Consider the following 16905-nt stretch of genomic DNA (forward strand, 5'->3'; position numbering starts at 1 on the left):
ATCAGAGTCAATATCAATATGCGTAACGAACTCACGCAGGTAGGCGGGACGCCTGATGGTACTGGAAGACCAGCACAGTTCACTCTGAGCTTCGCCGCTGACCTGGGTGGGCAAAACTCCTGTCCTCTCCGGCTCCCCGGTTGGGGCAGCCCGGATTCCGGCCGTTGAGTGTGTGGGACCCGTCGCAGCACCTCCGGCCGCAACGTCTGGATCTTCCTGCTGGTGTCCCCGGTCCTTCCCTCGCCCGAAGTCTCTGGAACCTCACGGTTGGACATCGCTGCTGTCCGGTGGGATCCGTCCGAAGCCCGGTAAGTCCACTGGTGTTATTTTAGACTTCTGTGGCTCCCGATGTCGATGTTGGTCATGGTCAACCTTGCCAGGGTAGTGTTCGCCTCCACTGTCGGGTTGGTGCAGGTCGACCTCGCGGGGTTGGCGCTGGAGGTCTCCATCACCGGTCGGTCGCTGGCTGGCTCTGCTGGGGTGTTGTATGCTCTCCTCGCCTGGTTGTTCCCGGTCTACTCGCCTGGGACGGAGGTCTCCCTGGCTGGGGTGTTGTTTGTCGCCCCTGCTGGGGGGGTGTGGCTCTTCCCCCCTGGGTAGCCCCCGGTCTACCTCAATGCTGCGGTGGGGGTCTCCCTCGCTGGGATGGCGGATGCCCTCCTCGCTGGGTTGGTGTCGACGTCCCTCAGGCCGTGGGTACCGGTCTACTGCTCTTGACTTTCGCCGGTTCAGCTCGCGATAGTGGCATTGGTCAGCTTCGTCGGGGTGTCGTAGGCCTACCTCGTCTGGGTGTGGTCAGCCTTCCTCGTTGGGGTGTTGCAGGCCCACCTCGTTGGGGTGTTGCAGGCCTACCTCGTCAGGGTGTTGCAGGCCTACCTCGTTGGGGTGTTGTAGGCCTACCTCGTTGGGGTGTTGTAGGCCTACCTCATCAGGCTGGTTTCTTTCCATTCCCCTCCACCTTTTCCAGAGCTGGTCGATGTGACGTCTACAGACCTGTCCATCTTCCAGCTCCACTCTGTAGGACTTCGGGCCGGTTGAGCTCTCGATCTTGCCTTTCAGCCACTTCGGGAACCCGTGAAAGTTAAGTGCAAAGACCGGGTCTCCTGTGGCGAAGGTGCGGGGCAGGTGGCTGGCATCTGATGGCACCTCTGGGTTGTACTGGGGGTGCAGCCGATCCAGATGTGACCTCAGTCTTCTCCCCATCAGCAGCTCGGCCGGGCTTTTCCGCGTCGTTGCGTGCGGCATGATGTGCTGGGTTAGGAGGAACTGGTCAATTCTCTCTTGCCAGTCGCCGGTGCCCATTTTGGTGAGGGCTTCCTTCGTGAGTCTCACCATCCTCTCAGCTTGCCCATTTCCAGCCGGTCTGTAGGGGGCAACCAGGGCATGGCGGATGCCCAGTCCTGTCAGGAATGTTTCCATGGGCTTGGAGGTGAGCTGTGGCCTGTTGTCGGAAATGAGTACATCCGGTAGCCCGTGCATCGCGAAAAGTCTCTGGAGTGCCCTTGTGGTGGCCTCTGTTGTTGTAGATGCCATGGGCATGACCTCCAGCCATTTAGAGAAGGCATCCACCACGATGAGGAGATATTTTCCACTCATCGGCCCTGCAAAATCAATGTGGATTCTTGACCATGGGCTGCTGGGCATCTCCCATTTGGATGAGTGGGCACGGGGTGGCGCTGGCTGGGATTCCTGGCACGGGTCACATCTGGCTACCCAGGTCTCAACGTCTTTGTCTAAAGTGGGCCACCACACGTAGCTTCGTGCCAACCCCTTCATGCGCACGATGCCAGGGTGCCCCTTGTGCCGTGTCTCTAGGGTATTCTGCTGTAGTGCCCGGGGAATCACGACCCTGTCGCCCCAAAGGATGCAGCCCTTTATTGTGGTTAGTTCTTGCTGCTTCCTGATGAATGGGGTGAATTCCTCTGCCACTCTCTCCATTGGCCACCCCCGCAGGACCCAGGAGAGTACCTGTTTGAGAGTTTTGTCCTTCTGGGTCTGCGCTGCCACGTCTGCAGAGGTGACTGGGCAAATGGGGTCATTATTGATGTGGAATAGTCCAAGTGTGGGGGCGGGGTCCTCCACAGGCTCCTGGGATGGGCATCGGCTCAGGGCGTCGGCGTTTCCAATGGTCTTGCCGGGTCTGTGGATTAGTTTGTATGAGTACCCGGCAAGGAAGATGGCCCAGCGTGTCATCCTGGGCGACATGTAGCCGGGTGTGGGTTTGTCGCCTGCTAACAGTCCCAACAGTGGCTTGTGGTCCGTGATGAACGTGAAGCTTCTGCCATACAGGTACTCGTGGAAGCGCTTGATGCCAGCCACGATGGCCAAGGCTTCCTTGTCCAGCTGGCTATAGTTCCTCTCGGTGCTGGACATCGTCTTGGAAAAATAGGTGATGGGTGCCTCAGAGCCGTTGGGAAGTTGGTGGCTGAGGACTGCACCAATCCCGTATGGTGATGCGTCACAGGTCAGCAGAAATGGGAGCGTCTCGTGGTATTGGATGAGCACGCTGTCTGAGGAGAGGAGCCCTTTGATGGTCTTGAAAGCTGCCTCCTCTTCTGTCCCCCATCTCCATGGTACCGCTTTCCCCAGCAGGTGATGGAGCGGTTCAGCAGCTGTTGCCTTTTGTTTTAAGAAGACACTGTAAAAATTCAGTTGTCCCAAAAAGGCTTGAAGCTCCGCTTTGTTTTTGGGGGCTGGAGCTTCGTGGATTGCCCTAACCTTTGCTTTGGTGGGGTGGATGCCAGTGCCATCTATGAGATAGCCCAGGAACTCGACCTCCTGGACCCCAATGATGCACTTGTCTCTCCTGACTCTTAAACCCTTCTCCTTAAAGCGCTGTAAAACTTGTTTGAGCCGCTCAAGTAGTTGGGTTTTAGAGTGCCCGGAGATTAAGACATCATCGAAGTACGGCACCACCCCTGGAATGCCTTGGAGAAGGCGTTCCATCATAGATTGGAAAATTCCTGGGGCTGCGCTGACTCCAAATTGGAGACGGTTACATTTAAATGCGCCTCTGTGGGTGACAATGGTTTGAGCCTCCGCAGTTTTTTCATCTACTGGCAATTGCTGGTAAGCCTGGGCCAGGTCCAATTTGGCGAATATTGTCCCACTCCCAAGTGAATGCAGCAGATGTTGCACCACTGGAACTGGGTATGCGCTCTGTGACAGGGCCTTATTGATGGAACACTTGTAGTCGGCACAGATGCGCACAGATCCATCATGCTTCATGAGGTTACAATGGGCGTCTCCCATGCCGCATGATCGATTGGTTCCAAAACGCCTTGGGCTATCAGCTTATCTAGCTGAGCATCTACTTTGGGCCTCAAGGCAAACGGAACTCTGCGGAGCTTAAGTCTAATGGGTGTAATTGCCTTATCAAGATTGAAGGAAATGGGCTTTCCCACAAATTTCCCCAGCTTACCATCGAAGACTTCTTTGAACTCTTCGAGGAGGGTGTCGAGTTCATCCTGCCGGATCTGATTAACCCCTTGTATCCCGAGCCCTAGTGGCTTGAACCACTCCATGCCCAGCAGGGTCGGGCGGCTGTGCTCGATGATGGTGATGGGGAGGTCACCTTGGAATTCACGGAAAGAGGTGTGAAGTGAGGTTCTTTCCAGAACTCCGATGGGGTTTCCCCCAAAGTCGACTAGCCTGGAACGTAGGGGTTTCAGGTCCTTCTTGCGGATGTCTGGCTTGATGCGCTGGAGATGTTGCCAGTCCATAATGGAGTAGATTGAGCCTGAATCTACCTCCATTGAACATGGGGTTCCTTCCAAGTGTACGATCACGTGGCACTTGGTGGCGGTGACATCGTCATCGGAGAAGTCTATGGTCATCTGGTGCACTGCTCTCCTCCGTCACTCTCACCGCGTCTGGACTGGTAGGAAGACCGTTTGGATGACCTCGCGTTGTCCTCCCAATTTTCACACGGCCGGTGGCTGGATGCTCCGGGACTGGCTCCTCGGCTCTGCAAGCTTCGGCGATGTGCCCCCTTCTATTGCAACGTCTGCAGGTTGCATCCCTCCACTTGCAGCTGGCTCTGGCGTGGTCCCCTCTGCAGCTGGCACAGCGCTCCCCCCGGTCGCTTTTCTGAACGTTTTCCCGCTTCGGGGGTCTGGAGTCCTTGTGCACGGCCGATTCTTCATCGGATTCCGATCCAGCTGTGGAATCCTCGGTCGATGATTGTGCAGCTCTGTGAATTTTATGGAGTCCTTTTGCCCGGAGCACTGCTGCTCTCTCGGAGGTCTTGGAGGCCGTAGCTTCCTCCACCACGTCCTTGAACATGAGTTTCTTCTTGCTCAGGAACTTTTTCTGTAGGGCTTTGTCCCTCATGCCAAAAACCATGCGGTCAGCTATGGCATTGTCCACGTGATCGAATTCACAGCTGGCTGCGATTTGGCGCAGGGCGGCCACAAATTCCTTGATGGTTTCACCTTCCTTTTGATCCCTCTGGTGGAAGGTGAACTGATTTGCCACCGGTGTTCCCGTTGGGGCATAGTGGTCCTGCAGGATCTGTTGCAGGTCCCTCCATGGCAGCTCTTCGATGTCCCTTGGTGCCACCAGGTCGATGGCCATCTCGAGGAATCAATGCCGCAGTTAGCCAGGAAAATGCCCTTCTTGCAGTCGTCGTCAGCATCCCTGATGTTGTTGCCTCTCAGGAATTGCCTGAATCTGATCATGTAGGACTTCCATTTCTCCTTCCCTGGGCGGAAGGGGGCAAGGGTCAGCAATGTGGCTTCAGCTGCTGCCATGCCACTGGAAACTGCCTACGAGTGACTTCAGCTGCCTAGTGACTTAGCTCTTGAGGTTGGCTTCATGCCACGAGGTTCGTCGCTTGGTTCTTGATTCCTTCATCGCCAGTGTTAGATCGGCACAGGGAAAGGAAGACGTGACCAGCTCTGGTCCATTCAGCACTTTATTTAAGCACAAGAATAAGACGAGTGGCTGTGCTGCCGGGATTCTTTAAATACGCTCCGGCAGACTCAGCCGCCCAATGACAGTTCTTTAAATCTCCCGCCGGAGGATTAGCCAATCCCCGGCGGATGTCCTTATAAGGACATAACAAACATGATAGCTGTCTTACTTGAGGTGGTGTTACAGAGAAGGGTGGGGAGAGAGATGTCAATTTATTCCCCAAACCTCCTGAGGGTGGGACAAGAAACAATGGGTGAAAGCTTGTTAAAGGGAGGTTCAATCTGGAACTAAGGAGAAACTTCCTGACTAGGAGAACAACTAAATAAGAGCTTGCCTCCTGGAGTTGTGGATGGTCCATCACTGGAAGTGTTCAAGAAAGTATTGGACATTCATTTGTTTGGGATGTTATAAGGACTTCTGCCATGGACAGGAGGTTGGACTAGAAGACCTCCAGGGTCCCTTCCAGCCCTATAACTCTAAAACTATAACTTCTAAAATATCTAAATCTTTCTATAGTGCAAAAACTTGTGATTCAGGTTTTCATCTCTAATTCACAAATGATTTTAAAAGGCTCTTGATCAAGCTACCATGCTATGGCCAAACACACTTCTATTAATTTTTGAGGTTCAACTCATTTCACATCAACAATGTATCATTTAGATAATCAAGCTCCTGGTCCTGAAAATCAAATCAGTCCCATCAAGAAACAGTATAACAAGTACTATTTCTTTTCCAAGCCATATCCATCGTCTAGAAAGATGGATATGGGAAATGCTTCTAACCTTTCAGGATTTTGATTATACTTCCTTGATGGTTTTTTGCAGTTATTTCTTCCCATGTGGTTACTAGGAAGAAATAATTGCTAGCAGACTTGATAAATCTTAAAAGTTGCCCTGTTAGATCTATGAACCTTTCCCCTGGCATAGAAGGTACTTATAATTGTGCTTTTCTTTTCTTGAAAGTATAATAAAGAAAACAAAGTCCTTCCTGTTTGTTCTATTTCTTTCTTAAACACACTCCCATAGCATTCTTCCAACCTTTCCACCATTCACAAACAGGAACTCTCCATAAGTGAACTGTAAGTGATGGAAACAGTATTCTTGTTTTTCCCCACACAACATTGCCTCCGCTGGCAATCATGCTGGGAGTATAGATTGGAAATCTAGGGACATTAGATGCCATTCTGGAGAATTAAAGCTTATACTTCTCATTTCTGTTCTTATACTGTTTATATTTTACATTATGCAATAACTTTTCCCTTAAATAGTTTCCTTTAAAATATTACGTATTATTTATATAATTACAGATTGGGACAAAGGAGATTTTTCACAGGACAGTGAATGTGTTTTCTGATGTCTACATCTTCTGCAAAAGGAAAATAAAAGTCCCACCATTCTTAAATGTTCCACAATTTGATGAAGACACATCGTTTTAAACAAAATACGCAATTCTGTGATTCTTCATTCCCCGCTGACAGATTTATACAGACAAGACAGATTACTTTGATTTTTTAATAAGAAGTCAAATGTTCCAAAGTAGGAATGGATTGAGAAAAACAAATTGCTCACCAATAAATATTGCAAGATGAAAATGGCTCCATATACACATCTGTTTCCTAAACTTGGGAGTCACCCCATTCACGCTCACATGAAAAATACTCACTTGGAGAACACCTTCATATTCCTAGAGGGAACATACTGTTTGCTATGCTTAGTGCAATGATCTCTGGACATTCTAAAAAATACATTTCCTGAAAACTTTTGCATCATTGTATTTCTAGTGTTTCAATATAAAAGAAAAAAAGCTGATGTATTCGTATAAAGTTAAAAGTAGATCTCAAATGTTTTGCTGTTTTAATGTCTAATGTTCTACTTCATACTTGTTAGAAACTGTCCTCAACTTTAATCGCTTGTCCATAATGTCCTTTAAACTTTGTAGTATCGAGACTTACAAATCTCTCTTTTAAGCTGGCTACACGGTTATAAATCTCGTTTAAATGGAGAAACTGGGGAACAATGAGCTCCCCAGTCCTTCTGAAAGAGGCGGCGGCGGCGGCGCGGGAACCGAGAAAAATCGCTTCAGCAATGCCCGCCAGGCCTTTCCACCGACGTGAACCGCCCGAGAGGCCCTTCCACCTACCCATTCTTTTCCATCAGGGCGGAGCCAACACCGTTCAAGGGCGGGGCCGACGAGGCTAGCCAGCTGGGTTTAAGCGGCACAGGCGCTCTTAGGCGGTCACTCCGGCTGCATTCCGCGGGTGCTCCGGCAAGCGGTCGCTGAAGAGGGGGGGCGGCCCAACAAGCGTTCCCCAGCCGGCCTTGCTTGCAGCGCACACGTGGCAGTCTCTCCTTCTCTATCTGCCGCCCCCCGCTTCCCAGAGATCGACAGTAGCCCCAGAAAGGACCGCGGGCAGTCGCCACCATGAGCAAAGGGGTGAGGAAAATAAAAGGACGGGGCCGGGGTCGGGGAGCACCGCGGGAATTCGGTCGCGTCTCTTAGCCAGAAGGCTGTAATCGCCTGGACCTCGGCGGCACGAACCGCCGTAGCACCGCCTGTTGCTAGCAAAGGAAGTTTCTTTCCTTTAATGGTACCGATGGCCAGCGCAGCCCCCGCCTGCTCGGCCGCTGAACGGGCGCCTTTTTTCTGAGGATGGATGGCGCGCTGCCGCGATCCCTGCCGTCCGGCATAATTTGCACCGAGGAGAGGCGCTGCCATCCAGACTGAAAAGCGCCGCCCTACAAACTAGAGCTGAGAACGTGCCCCAAACACGAGGTTCTTTTAGAAGCGGAACAGGATCTTGTCTTGTGGGGCGGATAATTCCACCCTCGGCAGCTCGCGGTGCGCAAACAGGCTGCCGGAGCGTAAAGCAGCGAATCGCTGGTGGGAAGGGGCGGGCGGGCAGGCCGGCCGGCCGACGATCTCCGGAAAGGCGTTCGGGAAATTCCGTAGTGATATCCTCCCTTTTCTTGGTTTTAACGGGTGGAGAGCCTCGCGAATATGCCAGTCAGAATGGCGCGCCTAAGGCGGCGAGAATCGAAGTATTCTTCGAATTCCGGAGCGGAGGGTTCGTGTTAGTTTTTGGAAAAACCGATTAAAAAAATAGAAATCCCACAGGTGGCAAACTGTTCTCTGAGTTATATATATATGGACTTAGATAAAGTTATGTCCTGGAGACATTAAGAAATTATCATCCATGTAGGAGAGTTTCGTTTTGGCTTTGAAATGCATGCCATTCGGCCTCACCCTCCCCGTCTTGTCCGGTTAATCTTTTCTGTTCCGGTTCCTTCTTCGGTTTAATGTGTTAATTGACGGTTACCTATTTGTTAATTTAGCAGTTTAATGTTGTGACATGAGATAACTGAAAACATGCGGGCACACAGATCACATTTATCTTTTGTTTAGTCAGGAATGCCTGTAGAGAGAAATATTACTTCCTTCGCTTGAATAGCTTTTAAAAGGCATAACTTTCCAACCACGAAGTTAGAAGAGTTAGCCATGACTTTAGAAAAGTGAAAAAGATAAGCAGGCCGGTTCAGACATCATTTTGCAAGCTTTTCTGTATTGGACGTAACTATTTCTAAGCAACCTTCCAATCTGAAAAAAGGAGTGAATCATCAGTATGTTTTTTTTAAATGAAGGGTTTCTTGTACTTCAGTTGTCTCCTGAAGAGGAGATTAGGCGAAAATTTACTAGCAGAGTGCTGCCATTTTGTTTGCTCATTCACTTGTGGAAATCTGGATGCTTTTTAATCAGACCATGCCTAGAAGAACTATCAGAAACCCGAGGAAAGTATCCTAAATGAAAAATGCTGGCTTAGTTATGCCTCCAGTTTTTGTCTGTAGCATGATGGGTTTAGACCTGAATGTGAGCCATGTCTGTGTTTTGGGGGTTGGTGTTTTTTGCCCCTGCCTCTAAATGTCCTTGCCCCAGCCTCTTAGGATTCGTTCCTGGTCTAAAGATTGGTTCAAGGTCATTGGGTTGATTGGTGACTGTTCACAGTAGTTTAAACACTTCATTCCAACAGGGCACTCCATAGGCTGTTTCAGATAGCACAAACAGAAAGGTTCTTCCTTGTGTTAATGTTGAAATCGTGTTTGTGTACTTGAATATTTGAATCTTGTTAGAGCAGCTTTCTTTCACTATTTCTGCAGAGGCCTTGAGGGCCTAGATCTGTAGAATGATTGTTGTTTAGAGTGGTTCATTAAGTAGGGCAGGTGGAAACGAGAGGCTGTTGCCACATTGTGGAAACTTCTATAAAATCCTGTGGTTTGATGCAACAGCTTGCTTCATTTTCAAATGCGTATGTGATTGTTTCAGACAGAATGGATACTGTTATTTTTAATGCCTTTTGGGTGAAAGTTCGGAGCTTTAAAGAATCGCAGCATAAAGCCTGATCATGTAATTGAATAAACTAAGCTGCTTGACTGTTAGGAATGTTTGTTGGTTTTCACAGAACTGCAGTTACAGAAGCAGAAGAATCATCTAGTGTTTTCTTAGCTTTTAGTCTCTTTGCTTTCCCAGTTTTTTAATAGTAATTTTATTAAACATTACAATTAAAAAGATAAAAATTGATTTAAAATAAAGAAAAGAATAAAAAGAAAATGCAGAAAAAGAAAAAGAAAAATTAGATAGTAAAGAAAAAGAAAAGAAATACAAAGAAAGTATTTACACAAGTATAAACAATTTTAGTAACTTACCACCTTCTCTTAAACTATTTAAGCAAATTATTTTTCTTCTCGTATCTTATTTTTTATCTATAAACAAATCCTTAAAACCTCATTGTTCAAGTCCTAGTCTGCAAAAGTCCATTACTAGAGATAACAACATATCTATTCTAGCCTTGATCAAATAAACCAATTTTGTATTCCTTGTTTTTACTTTTAACAATCTTGCTCTTTAATTCCTTGAAATAATGCCTTAGAACAGTGATGGCGAACCTTTTCGGCACTGAGTGCCCAAACCGGAACATGTATGCATGCGTGCGCCGGAGCACTGGAAACTTGAAGACCAGCTGGCAATGGCACGCATGCCCACAGAGAGGGCTCTGCATGCCACCTCTGGCACGCATGCCATAGGTTTGCCATCATGGTTCTAGAACTTTCTTGTCATTCTTCTTTGCTAGTTCTCACAAAATTCTTGAAAACTTTAACCAGTCTCTCTTGTAAATCCAATATAGGAAAGTTGTCCAGATTGCTCTTTTGGTTTATTTTTATATCATCAGCCACTTTCATTTATTCATCGTTATCTGTATTATTTTTTTAGTCTATCATTTTTAAATCCACGTTTCATATCAGTCTCCATCTTACCTGGTAAAATTTTTCCACTTTCACAGCGCCTTTTAAACACTGTCTCTAATGGCATACACTCTTAAAATTAACTTCTGAATTCATTGTTTGCCAATATCCTTCAATACACGCAGTGTTAAAGTATTTTCCTCCATTCTGTATTAATAAGTGAAATTTAACTGTTTCTTAGTTCATTCTGGTTCTCTCTAGTGTCTAACCTTTAAAGTCCCATCCTATCAATTTTTAAAAAATAATTCAAAGCAATAGCATTTTCCCACAGGAAGGATTCTTGTAATTAAATTCCAAAATCTTATTTCAAGTGCATCTGGATGCTTGGCCTGTAACTTTCCAGAATCAATGTTCTAGTCACTCTTTCACGCTTATTCCAAACAAACAAAAAAAAAAAAAAAAAAAAACCAAAAACAGATTTAAACCTGCATTTAAAATTTCTTTCATGGAAGTTTGAAGGAGACTCACTAAGTGGTACAAAACTTGTCATTCCAGAGGTTCCAAATAGCTGAAGAGCAATTAATAAGCAATTTCCAAAAGTGATTAGAAAAAGAAATATACAAACCCAATATCCATAAAGGCACCAACTATGGTCTGGGCATCCCTCAACAGAGACCATTGTCTTCCAGTTACATTATGAGAAGTAACTTGTGGATGATCCCAAAACTGCTCCTTGTTATGAGAAGAATTCTAAAGGGCTTCCACCAGTTAGCTCTGCTCTCAGCAGAATTATTTTCAATTTGCCAATTGTTCCCCAAAAGTCCATTTTCAATATAGTTCTGAAGATGTACCAGATTTATTAGGATTTACTGCCTCAAAATAATGTTGAGAATTATAGATGCAGTTATGCTGTGTTGAGGAAACAATGTTAATGGCCAAGGAGGCTAGCATTTGCTGGATTGATTAAAATCACCAATATTTTTTACCATAGTTCTGAATGGCAAACGGAAGTCTTGGTATAGATGTCTGCCTGTAAAATTTTTAATATATTTATAAACTTTCTAGCTTTATATTAGCAATTGGTAGCTTTTGGGTGTGTGTTTGTGTGTAAGCAATTAGTTAAGGCTTGGGAACATAGGTTTCGCTTCTGCAACAACTAGATTGCTTAATTCATTTCAATATATGTATACATTATATACATACAATGTATGTATTTCAGCTCTGAAGTTTTATCTTTATTGCAAGAAATGTAAGAGCTTCTTTTGATTGCTCTGTTACTTCCTTGGTAAAATAAACAAAGCTGAGATTCTGTAGTTTGGGAATTTTCCTTGTTAGCTCTGACTTCATTAAGCAAATCACAGAGGGATCTTTGATTCAGAAGAGTCAGATTTGGATTTCAAATGAAGAGTAGCAACCATGCTAGCAACTCAGATGAATGTATTTCAACACTAAGGAAATGGAAAAGTACTTGAACCTATCTTGTTGCTCTTTGAGTGAGTTAGATCTTTGGGCTTGGCTCTTATGTAACAGTAATTCATCTATAGTTGCAAGGCATAACTTTCCTGCATAGATGATTACTGTAAATGTAAATGGGAACCTTCCCATTTAATTGAGGATATGGATGTTAGCCAGTAGCTTTTTTTCTTTCTTGAGTGCACTATTTTCAGTTTTAACCATATGTAGTTGAGCTATGTTAGAGGACAACTTTTATGTGTCCTTTGCTTGACACTTGAACTGTCCTCCCCTTCTGTAACTAAAATCTCTTTATAGCAAAGTATTTTATAGCACTGGGAAGAAAACAAAGGAATTGTGTTAGTGAAACATAAAAATCAATGAAGAGGTGGTTGCAAAATCAAACATATTTTAAGAATTCATTCAAATGAATTCTTGGTAGTTAAAAAGATGGTAAACAATTTTCTAGAATCTAGCCACAGTGCCCTTGTTTTTAGGATTTCCAGTATCTTCTCCCTCCCACCTCCCACAAGTACAGAAAGAAATATTTCATACCAGTGATGATCTTGTAACATACTGAAGTAACCAGAAAAACTCCCTTTAACATCATCAGAGTTGTTCACTTCCATCTAAAAAAATCAGAATGATCTTGAAAGCTTTTACACATAATCAAAAAAAAATATTGACCTGGAAATGGAATCTAGGAATGGGTAAGTTTTACACAAACACTGTGTTCAGAATACCATCAAGCATTTCTAGAACATAGGATTTACTTTGGAGGGAAAGAGTTTGTTCCATAGATCTCCCTAACATACCTAATTCTTCATTAATTCAAATTTTGTACATTCCTAGTCAAAAAGGCTTTGATTTTTTCAAGTCTGATCAAGCCCAGGCAAGCATGGTTGGGATGAGAGATGTATCCAAAACATCTTGCAGCCTGAGATGGCTAATCTATACAAATGCTGATATATGAACCAAAATAGGTAGGAGAGGCATAGTTTTTCCAGTTAAAATGCACTTTTTGCAAAACCTGATTTCAGGAGTGCTTCCAGCCCATATCTTGAGATAGTCCTTGGTCCAAATTAGTCTTCGGGTTTTTTGCAGGATTCAAATTGAGTTTAAAACATATTTTAAAAAACTATGCAATTTGTCTTAAATCAAATCAATATGTTTATGAAAGTTAATTTTGTCATAAGAAAAGAAAATAAGAGTGTGCGGGGGAGAGAGAGCATACTTGCCATTCTGTTGTGACACAGTGCAGAAATTTAATTGCTGCATTTGGGCATGAAATAACAATACCGTAGTCAAGGTGTTTGTGCTGTAAATTGTTCCTACATCTCGCTCTCAGTAGAAGTTTAAAGATAATACCTTTTACCAAGGGATCATTTTTGTCAAGGGAATAAACTTCCACAGCTGTGATCTCCTTACATTGACTTAGCTATTGTCTCATGTAAGTCACATTTGTTAAAGCACAGTGCACAATGTATAAAAATTTGGATAGCACACGGTAAAAAGGTATTTTAAATGTATGCTTTATGGGCATATAAGTGAAAAATGGCTGCCTTAAACCCCTATTTTTTGTTCATAAACTCTCCAAATGGAAAACAAACATTTGAAATGGGGAAAAAAAATATTTGATGAGGGGGGAGAAGCTCCCATTGTGTCCCTTGGCCTACCCCCCCCCCCCTACTTAATAAGAAATAAGTAGAAATTATTGACTTTGTTCACTTAAGCTGTTCTCTGGCAATGTTGGTGTACTAGACAAATCAAAATACTGACTGACATGGAAGAATACCTTTTGTGCTTATGTATTGTGTTACAAATGGAGAGTATACAGCTGTTGAGCAGTAGCATGAGAAGAGGAGCTGTGGCCTGAAGGAATGAAAGGAAAGAAACAAATGAAGGAAGGCCCACTTACCTGAAGCTCTCAAGAGAAAATTTGTCACATAAGGAATAGTTCCACCTCAGCCAATCTAGGTGTGGCCCCCTAGCCTAGAAATATTGCAAGCTTCTGGTTCACTGGAGCACAGGAGTGGCCTTTCATTCCTTTGCTGAGAATATAATTTGTACCTGAAAAATGCCACTTAAGGCAACACAGGAAAGAGAAGTGGGATGACATTTGAACAGCAGTTTGTCCATCTTCAAAAAAGAACTTCACCTACTCTGGGAAGGGGGAATGAACATTGGACTGCCGTGGGGTAATGCAATTGCACAAAGCCACATTGGAGTGGGATTTTTTTTTGCTGCTTAAAGGGATTAATTTTCTGGTATTCTGTGAAATGTGTCAGAAGTACAATTTTACTTCAGTTTCTTCCATACTGGTCTTGGGAACTTCAAGAGCTAAAAAAAGGCTGCATGTAGACAGTGGCTGCTAATATTCATTCTAAAAATTAGGTAGAAACAGAAGATACAGTAAAATACAAATGCTTCTTTTTTGGTGGAATTACAGTACCATTATATTATATTATATTATATTATATTATATTATATTATATTATATTATATTATATTATATTATATTATATTATATTATATTATATTATATTATATTATATTATATTTATTATATTATATTATATATTATATTTATTATATTAGAAAGTTCTGAAATAGAAAGTTGTAAATACTGTATAGATACACCATGTATGAGGTGGCTGCTGAACTGCTCAGAACAATGCCTTCTCAGGTTGTAAAGGACTTTGTAATATAAAACCTGGTGATTTCAATTGTGGTTGAAACTGAAGATTGTAGCAGGCGCAGTAAAGCCTGTTGTAGAAATGAAGTCCTTTTTTCTCAGTAGGGGTATGCACTATGCATGTAATGGAAAATTAAATTCTCTCTTGATCTGGAGCCAACCATTGTGCCCCAGAAATCTTTCCAAATCATTTTAGATGCACCATGGTTTGGCAGAATCAAAAACTCAGAATGCTTTGGTTGTACAGAGATTCAGGTGAAGCAGTATCTGGATGGTGCAAGTGGATTAGGCTGGCATGTACCATCCCTGCTTCTTTCAGCAGCTGCATATTCGACTGGCCCACCTGCACTGTTCTCCGCCCTTCCCAACTCCTTCCTCTCTCTTCTCATGGTTGTTGCCACTGTCACCATTTGCGGTGTCCCAGTGCGCATATTCCATTGACCCACATGGCCTCATCTTCCCAGCACTTCTTTCCCTCCCCTCAGCTGCTATCACCAATAGGTTGGGCTCTTCCTCCTCAAACCAGTTCTTCCCAGAATAATTGTATTTCAGACCATGCCCGGAGCAAAACAGCTCTTCTCTTGTTCTACACATGAACTGAAGCACCTCAATTATGCATGTTTTAGTTCAGGCACAGCCCCCTCAAACGTGTTGTTTCAGGCAGAATTTTGCACATCCCTATTTTCCAGTTTGTACATGTAGGTGGCTTTCGACCTCATGTCAGTCATGCCTCTCTGTTCTAAGGAAATCACTTATTTTTGGTTCTGAAATTAAAAAAAAATTGTGCCTGGTGGCAACCAAAAGTAGGGATAGAAAAAGGAAGTTTTCTATTCATAATCAAGCTTGATTCCTGGTGACTTCATAGCCACTTTAATGTATTTTTCAGAGCTGTGGTAGGAAGGTGATTTGCCTCTGCCTTCTTCCAGGATGTTTTTTTTAAACTACCCAGTCTATGTTACAATCTTGGGATTGATTCTCTGGTCTCTGGTCTAAACTGGGATCTGTGATAGTTCAGATCCAAGCATAAAAAGAGACTTCGAAGCATAGAGCTTCTATCTGCAACTCTTTAAAGAGGAGCCCGTTTTTCCTGGGTTCTCCTGGTGGCCTCTGCACTGCAGCTGCTGTACAATCTTGGAAAAAGGCATGGCTACTTTCAAGACAGGCAGACAAGAGATGCAGCATAACTCTGCTGAGGAATAGTAGAGGTATGCAGTCTGTTTTGCAGTCCCAAAGTCTGAGCTGCCAATATTCTAAGACTTATAACAAATATTTGTTACCCAGTTTGTGGTGGGCAAGCACACAAACACACACTAGAATGGAAGAAAATACTAGCTCACTTTCCTGTGAAGTCATGTCTATAATTTTTGTGGTCTTTGTAAGCCAAAAAATGGGGAGGGGGGGTTGCTTGCAGGAAAAAAAGTTCAGCCCCCACATTGAAAGAAAGTTACCTGTCTCTGAAATAATTTGTGGTATGCCTAAAAGATCCAATTAAAGGAGATTAATATTGGCTCGGAGTGGGTGAAATCTTGTTCTGAGGTTTGCAGTATCCAGTTGTTTTCTCATTGTACACTAGCCTTGTGACTAAATGCTAATCTTTGGTCGGGGCTTCTCAAACAGCAGCATCCTCTAGGATATGAAAAAGAAAAGGTGCTTTGCAGGGGAGGCTGGCACCACCTTAAAAAAAGCTTTTTTTCCACATAGTTGCCATGTGATCCTAGAGAATGCATGCTTGAAATAAGGAGACATTGTCAACATAGCCATCCCCCTCTAAAGCATCTTTTCTGCTTTGGGTCTGGAATACTGCTCATCCCTCCTCTGTGCCCTGTATATGCCATTACTTTAAAAAAAAGTATTTGTAGCTTTTTTCTTCCAGTCTTTAGGGGAAAAGTTCATTGTCCATGAATTACCATATAAAAGTAATTGTTCTGCAAGCGTTGCTGAGACTAGAGAACAGTAGCTAACTCTAACTCTCGAGAGCCTGTTTTTATGATGTCATTATAATAACAACAGATTCCCAGGGACTTTGTTCTGGTGTCCTCTCTGTTCTTATCTTGTCCAGATTGAAAGAGTAGCCCTCCTACACCTTCCCCCTCAGATTTTGATTTGGCACATTGTTAACTTTGCAAGTCATTAAATATGGAAGAATTCTTGACATCTTTAAAGCTTTCATAGCATCTATCTCATTGAAATACAACTTGGCTGGGTGTGTAATATTGTTTTGCATAGCCTGAGTTACAACAGTACCATAATTTTTGCATAAGTAAATATTTTGACTGTACTTCTAAAATTACATGTATGGGCAGACTTTGCCATTTGGGTGAATATATCACATGACTAAGCACATCCTTTAATATTGAAGAGCTTAATTAACAAATCTACTGTGGGTCTGGTAATTAAGCAACTTTGCTGTATTTTATTGAATACTTGGATCAATTTTCCTTCCTTATACGCAATCATAGACTAATGTTTGTTTAAGTACAAAATCCTAGTTGCAGGCATCCTAATCCCTGTTCTGCCCGGGCTTGATCTTAATTGGAGGAATTTCTTGCATATTTACCAGAAAGTAGTGGATTAAATAAGACCTTATCCTCCTGATTAATTGTGTCCAGT

The 16905-nt window shown here is 44.0% G+C and overlaps 1 protein-coding gene across 1 annotated transcript in view; it reads left to right on the plus strand.

Moving 5' to 3' along the window:
* The first annotated feature begins 7154 nt into the window (after positions 1–7154).
* Positions 7155–16905, plus strand: part of LOC139313036 (sodium/potassium-transporting ATPase subunit alpha-1) — a 28054-nt gene continuing 18303 nt past the window's right edge. Inside the window, exon 1 of the mRNA XM_070938362.1 lies at positions 7155–7347. Within this exon, the coding sequence (XP_070794463.1) occupies positions 7336–7347 (12 nt within the window). The 5' untranslated portion in view covers positions 7155–7335. The remainder of the gene's footprint in view (positions 7348–16905) is intronic.

The sequence above is a fragment of the Pituophis catenifer genome, unplaced genomic scaffold (assembly GCF_029215685.1).
Source record: "Pituophis catenifer annectens isolate HBS135680 unplaced genomic scaffold, rPitCat1.0.hap2 SCAF_2, whole genome shotgun sequence".
NCBI lineage: Eukaryota > Metazoa > Chordata > Lepidosauria > Squamata > Colubridae > Pituophis > Pituophis catenifer.